The sequence below is a fragment of the Cladosporium halotolerans genome, assembly GCF_011745625.1.
Source record: "Cladosporium halotolerans strain TM138-S3 chromosome Unknown Sca197, whole genome shotgun sequence".
NCBI classification, from domain to species: domain Eukaryota; kingdom Fungi; phylum Ascomycota; class Dothideomycetes; order Cladosporiales; family Cladosporiaceae; genus Cladosporium; species Cladosporium halotolerans.
This window is the reverse complement of record NW_027191646.1, coordinates 1-6,472: the sequence shown is the minus strand read 5'-3', so window position 1 is coordinate 6,472 and position 6,472 is coordinate 1. Positions and strand designations below refer to the sequence as shown.

The 6,472-nt window shown below is 50.3% G+C and overlaps 3 protein-coding genes across 3 annotated transcripts; 2 read left to right on the top strand and 1 right to left on the bottom strand.

Moving 5' to 3' along the window:
- Positions 1-126: 126 nt before the first annotated feature.
- On the top strand, positions 127-534 carry WHR41_09457 (uncharacterized protein; the record flags this gene model as incomplete). Its single annotated transcript, XM_069378060.1, has 1 exon — positions 127-534. The coding sequence occupies one exon, from the start codon at positions 127-129 to the stop codon at positions 532-534; it is 408 nt and encodes a 135-aa protein (XP_069224859.1).
- Positions 535-3,613: 3,079 nt separating this feature from the next.
- On the bottom strand, positions 3,614-4,580 carry WHR41_09456 (uncharacterized protein; the record flags this gene model as incomplete). The annotated part of the gene is made up of 3 exons (XM_069378059.1): positions 3,614-3,620; positions 4,070-4,431; positions 4,482-4,580. 3 exons carry the CDS (start codon positions 4,578-4,580, stop codon positions 3,614-3,616), a joined length of 468 nt encoding a protein of 155 aa, XP_069224858.1.
- Positions 4,581-5,576: 996 nt separating this feature from the next.
- On the top strand, positions 5,577-6,380 carry WHR41_09455 (uncharacterized protein; the record flags this gene model as incomplete). Its single annotated transcript, XM_069378058.1, has 3 exons — positions 5,577-5,698; positions 5,761-6,217; positions 6,279-6,380. The coding sequence occupies 3 exons, from the start codon at positions 5,577-5,579 to the stop codon at positions 6,378-6,380; spliced, it is 681 nt and encodes a 226-aa protein (XP_069224860.1).
- Positions 6,381-6,472: the final 92 nt, after the last annotated feature.

The window sequence follows — 6,472 nt, the reverse complement described above, 5'->3', positions numbered from 1 at the left end:
GGGGGGGATGGGGGGTTGTTTCTTTTTCGTCACAGCTGCTTGGAAACTCCCAATGATGGTCCGATGTACCATTAAACTAGCGTGTCGTTTCCGTTCAACGCTGGAACCAGGTTTCGGTGCGCCGAAATGACGCCCAAGGAACCATACTTGCTGGGCCTCGTTCGTATTCGTTTGGGAAATCTCAAACCTGATCCAATGAAGCACATTCAAACTGCAAAAGTCGATCGGCTAGTCGAAGGTTTCCGCAAATTTGGGTGTGGCAACGACATTGACAAACATGCAATACCAGCTTTGATGGATCGAGCCAGGTTCCGAGATGCGCTCGCCAAGGCAGGCATACAGTCCTTCTCGCTTTCCGATGTCAAAGAAGGCAGCCAACTCCTGTCCCTCCCAGATACTGAGAAGTTGGCTATGCTCTACGGCGAGCATCGACTTGAAGCAGCTCGACGACATCTTCCTGCGGATAATCGTTGGTGGTTGGTGAAAGTCTACGATCGCAGTCAGTTCCACAAGATTCATGGAGACCAGACGTGATGGCTGACAGATCACAGACATCTCTTCTAAAGCTCTTGCAAGCGTTAAGCAGCATAATCGGCTGAAAAGTATTAGGCTCAACGGAAAAGATCTGGATTTGTTCCTACAAGAGAATGATCAGGAGGTGTTGGAAAAGGTCTGGATGAGCAATGAAAACATGAGCGTCACCCATCAAAGGACATACCGCCGGCTCAGACAAGATGATTGTGGGAGGTTGCGCAGTGCTGTGCAGGAAGTTCTGCAATACAGAGGGCTTCAGTGCGTGGCCGGCAATTGGGAGCCCATCCTTACGATGCGGTGTCGTGAGGTAAGAGTCCCTTGACCTTGACGCTCGACAATTCAGTGACATGAACAATGGAAGTATACTCGTACCTAAGAGCAATTACACGAGTTTGGAGCGACATCCTTGGACAAGACGTTTTCCCACAGCAACTTGATGAGTCGACTGTTCTGGCACTGCAGATGCTATGTCCGTCGAACTCGTCGCAAGACTGCGACACCATAACTAAGCTATTCGCCGACAACAAGGTTTTCCCCTTGATTCGAGATATCAGTCAACGGAACATGATCTGCAGACGCATCATCAAGTGCAAGCGGATCGTGACGTTGAATACATTTTTCAGCGACTTCATCTACGTTCGAGCCTGTTTTGACGGCCTGAAGATACTTACACCCTCTGACTGGAGGACCTGCAACATGAGCTTTGAGCAAGTTTGTCGACAAAGCTGGGAATCGAAAGCAACAGTGAATGGCGACGCGTATTCGTCGACCAGCGATTCTAGGATGCCCAGCGGTAACTTTAGAGACTGCTATATCGACTTATGGCTCTTTGCCATGAGAGAATTTCCGTATCTCTCGGAAGGTAAAGCAAGTAGGCCTTTACACGACGGCACACCAGCCGACGTCGAATGTCGGTACCAAGGCACTGTATCAGCAAAACAAGCCCAGCTGGCCTCGACAGCTTTTGCGCTCGGATTTGAGACCGACAAGATCAAGAGGACCAAAGCCGGTCATGCGACAGGCGTAATCCAACCAGGACAAATATCGCTGGCGCCAGAGCTCAGTTGCCACGATCCCCCTCTGAAATGGAAAGCCAGAAGGAACAGGCCGTTGAGCTCGAATTACGCTAGGGACAAGAACTTCCTGCACAGACGTTATATCTTTGATACGTCAAATTTTGAGCGGAAGTCTCAAGCAACGTCGTTCGCCATTGCAAAAGATTTGGTCCATTGTTGCTGGGGATCTGGTCTAGAACAACAGGAACGCGATCCGAAATCAGGCCATCAAACACAACGCGAGACGAAGCGTCCGGGCAAAGCTCCGTTCAGGGCAGGCCAAAAAAACAGATGGAATCCTTACGGGCGACCGGAAACGCGAAAGCCAGACTCGCCAGGCTATAACAGCTTGATTCCTCCTAATCCCTTCTCGACCGTGGATGGATGTATTGACGAGCCAAGTGAGGCAGCGTTATTGTCGAAAGAAGCTATGCAAGAAGAGGACTTCTCTATCAAGGCAGAACACGACACACCGTCCAATGTTTTCAAAACTATCAGGAATTTGATGGACACGAAAGGGTCACCATCGGCATATTCCGCCGATGGAGTGGTATCCGTCAAGGCAGAATCCGACACACTGTCCAATATCTCGGAAAGCATCATGAACATAAGAAGCTTAACCTCCGTACATTCTGCGAATAGGATGGAAGAAAAGTTACCATCTGGACGAACATCGACGAAAGACTTGTCTATGCACTCCCGTCCCGCCCCATCCAGTACAACTTCTCGATCGAGCTCCATGCGCTGGATGAGAGAAGGAGGCGATAGTGATTCCAGAGAAGTTGATGATGCTGCTAGAACCTCTGACTTGATACAGCCAGCGGTCGAGAGCAGCCTTTTGAATGATGCGAGAAGATCTCCTGTCCGCCAGATCGGTGAAGGCGCCGTTGCACGAAAGAGGAAAAGGTCGATTCAAGATGGCACGGCGCAAGTAGCAAACATGGCGGTCCGTGGTGTCGAAGACAAAAGACGTGCCTCAGTTTGGCCACCGAACCCTCCGCGCATGCACTCTTCGCCGCAGAAAAAGAGCGGAGTGCGGGGGCTTAACATCTTGCGAAGAAACGAAATGGGAAAGAAAGCAAGAAAGAGAAAGGCTGACAGGTAGTCGACAGCTTGAGTCTGAACGTTACAGGATTGGCGTAGCATTTTGAGATTGTGCAATCGTTCTTCGTTTTGAGGCGTTCACGGACAACGGAAGGGCGATCGCAAAGTCCAAGGTGAGAGACAATGCCATTGGCTCTTTGTAAGTTTGCAATAATATCCATGTTGTCGTGTGTATTCGATTGCGAATCGGTATATCTTACAGTCAATATACTGATCGTACGTAGACAGGGCCATCACAGTGTGGGGTTCCATTGCTCTCAATCGAGGTGTAATAAAATGCAATGAGATTTTCTAGTAGATTGAGGAGACACGTGTTCGCAATTGGTTGTAACACTCAAGATATGAATTTATGATGTACATTGCTGACCGTTGGAACGCTCACCCCTTTTGGGGGTTGCTTCCCGTGCGGGACACAACCTTCTCCAGATATCGATCCGTCTAAGTTAACCAACCCAAAGCCGATTCAATTTTTCTTGTTGTCAAGCGGCTGGAAATCGTGTTCGTAGAGCTCCAGATTGTACGAGTCCTTTTCACATGCGACTGGCGATTCATCTCGAGGTCGGTATCCCAAGCTTGGTTTGGAACCGGCAACGCTCTCCTCGTACAGTTTCATGGAGCCTCTTGATGTTCGACTTTCCATCCTTGTTCCCTCATTTTTCAGCCCACCCAGTCCACGCTCCAAAACCGCAGCTCTTGCTTGTTGTCTCATTCGCTCGCCAGCTGATACTGCAGACCGCAAGATTGGTGTTCACTTCGCCTCATTACGCCAGACCTACCAACGATGGCAATCCTTCGGCTGCCTCTCAAGCTGACAACTTTTTGCACGTATTCCTCAACGCTTGATTCCGTAATGTGCTCTCTGATCCTCTTCCATTGTTTCCCCGACAGGATTGCATCCGGAGGGTAGTGGATGTTCATATCTAGAAACTGCAGCTTGGTCAGTGAAAAACAGACATCAATCTAAAGTCAAGCTCACGGTCCAAAAAACGTCAGTCTCTCTAATCGCGGCCGTGAGCCAGCTCCTGATTTTGTGATGACAGCCACTTGCTTTCCAGTACAGTACAATTCGCCGAGTCTTCATGGCACCAAACTTGATACCCTCCACCAAGCATTTGAGGATCAGAAGGTGAGCGAGGATGCCGTTTTCTTCCGCAACAAGAAGTACGGTATCATGACTGGAGAGATCATGACTGCCGCAGTCGTACGGGTTCCCGTAAAGACCATCAAGCCAGACCAAACGCTGTATCAATGAGTTACTGACACACGATGTCCAGCCATTTCTTGATTGTACGACAAAGTAAAGAGTCGTCTCGTCGTTGTCCAAATTCTCGACCCACGCCACCATAAGCGGATGCCTTTGGAGGAAAGATGCGTACCTCCAATTTAGTACTGTCAAAAGAGCGTAAGTACCAGGTCTCACCGTCCATCTGCGAGATGGCGTTATTGCTATCACGTGAGATCCCAAGCCATCCCTATCGATTTCCTTGATGCGCCCAATAGCAAATTTGCGGTTGACGTTGACGTAAAGCTGCCTTATCAACTGTAACGCCAGGGCGACGGCGTAAAGTAGAGTTCCAGACAGGAGCAGCGGCCTACTCAGTCTTTGGGAGGCTCCAACATGGAACCATAGCATGGCAACCAGCAATACGACCGCAGCTCGATGGAAGATTAGGAAAATTTCGTAAAAACGACGCTTCCCGACAGGTGATAATGCGAGAACGCCCAGGCCTACGACTGCCTGATGATCAAGTCAGCGCGGACCATTTGTGTAGACTGCTCGTACCTTACAGATATCTCAACAATGCCCATGCTAGGCTTCCAATGGCGCTCGTAGGCTTGCAGGACGCAGTGAATTGAGCCTTGCATGATCGACATGCACCCAAGCATGTAGTGCGCTTGTTCTGCGAGAGGGAGCGAGGAGCCAAACAGATGCGACAGAAAGTACACATGATTGGGCGTTAAAAGCGGCAGCATGTGTATAAGGGCCGACCTTCCTGCACGTTTTGCAGCATCCGAAATAGTATGGACCTGCCACGCATTGTAAAACCCTGCCACGGAGTAATGGACAACAAAGCACGCGATTTGTGCCCGGGTGGGATTGATCCAATGGCAGCCCTTAAAAATGCGCGGTAGCAAAAGGTGGCGTTCGAGAGTCCTTATCAAAGGGCGCCTTAACTGTCGCCCAGCTCGCACCACCTGGTGAATTAGAAAAGTGAGTGCGAAGACACCCAGAAAGATCGTTGCAAAAGCGCGGTCGAAATCCATGATGGGGCACTGTAAGCTTGATCAAGAGATGGCGAAGACACCCAGAAAGATCGTTGCAAAAGCGCGGTCGAAATCCATGATGGGGCACTGTAAGCTTGATCAAGAGATGGCGATACTTACTTGAACGCTGCAGCGCTCGAGGGCCTCACCAGGTTGCAAATGGATATACCGGGGGGTCAACGATCATCTCAAATTGCACCCCCTTGGAACCTTCCGCCGACATGTTGAAATCAACGAGACGGCTGTCTCCGACTGACCAGTGCCTTTCGTCCCAACGACTTGACCAAGCTCACCTTCAAGCACAGCAGCTTCTCCATTACGATCGCCATTGTGTCGTCACTGTGTTACATCGGCCGTCAAAAGATTGTTCACATGTCACGGCCTGCTCCTGGCATTCGGATTCCGCGTTCATGACTCAGCCATCTCGCTTCTATGACAGTGGATCGCTCCGGAGATACCTTACACTATGATGAATAGTCCGAGCTAAACAGCGACACCTACATGTCCTGTCGAGCGTTTCAACGCGTGCGCGCAGTACTGAAACCTCTGGCACCTTACTTATATCTCCCAGGCCCACCAAGGGCTGATCGTGTCACTTCTTCCACCCTTACAACAAACATGGCAATACAACTCCCGAAGCTCTACAAAGCCTGCGTGTACGACCAGCCCGGCCAAATCTCTACAAAGGTCGTAGACCTTGAGATGCCCGAGCCAGGTACCGGCGAGGTGCTTGTGAACCTGTACGCCGCACATGTTCAAAGAGTCCGTCGAGCATTTATGCAAAAAGCTGACCATTTCGCAGCACGCACTCGGGAGTATGTCATTCTGATCTCAGCGTCATGATGAACAGCTGGCCTGCACTTCCACGTCCAACTCAACAAAATCAAGTCGGCGGCCATGAAGGCGTGGGCTTGGTTGTGAAGTTTGGACCTGGCGAAGTGCCGAGCTTCATCAAACTCGGCGACCGTGTCGGCATCAAATGGGTCAACTGGATATGCGGCTCTTGCTTCGCCTGCCTTGACGGCCATGATGGCTTTTGCTCCAGCCAGAAGATCAGTGGCTACTATACTCCTGGTACCTTCCAGCAATACGTTGTCGCTCCAGCGAATTACCTGACTCCGATACCGAAGGACCTCCCAAGCGATTTAGCCGCACCCATGCTGTGCGCTGGTGTCACCGCTTACAGCGCGCTTAAAAAGTCGGGAGCGAGGAGCGGAGACTGGGTGGTCATGATGGGTGCTGGCGGAGGGTCGAGACATGCCATACATTACTTTTGCTTACATGCTGCTGGCCCATTTCAACTAACTAATCTGCACACAGCTGGGACATCTCGCTTGTCAGATCGCTTCTCGAAGCATGGGGATGCACGTCATTGGCATCGATTCCCACGAAAAGAAAGACTTCGTTCTCGCTTCTGCATAGATCTTGAATCTTGATTTTCTCAATCAGATAATCAATCAGGTAATCAATCAATCAGGTCCCTGATTGAGCTCGGACCTGAATAATCAGATTCA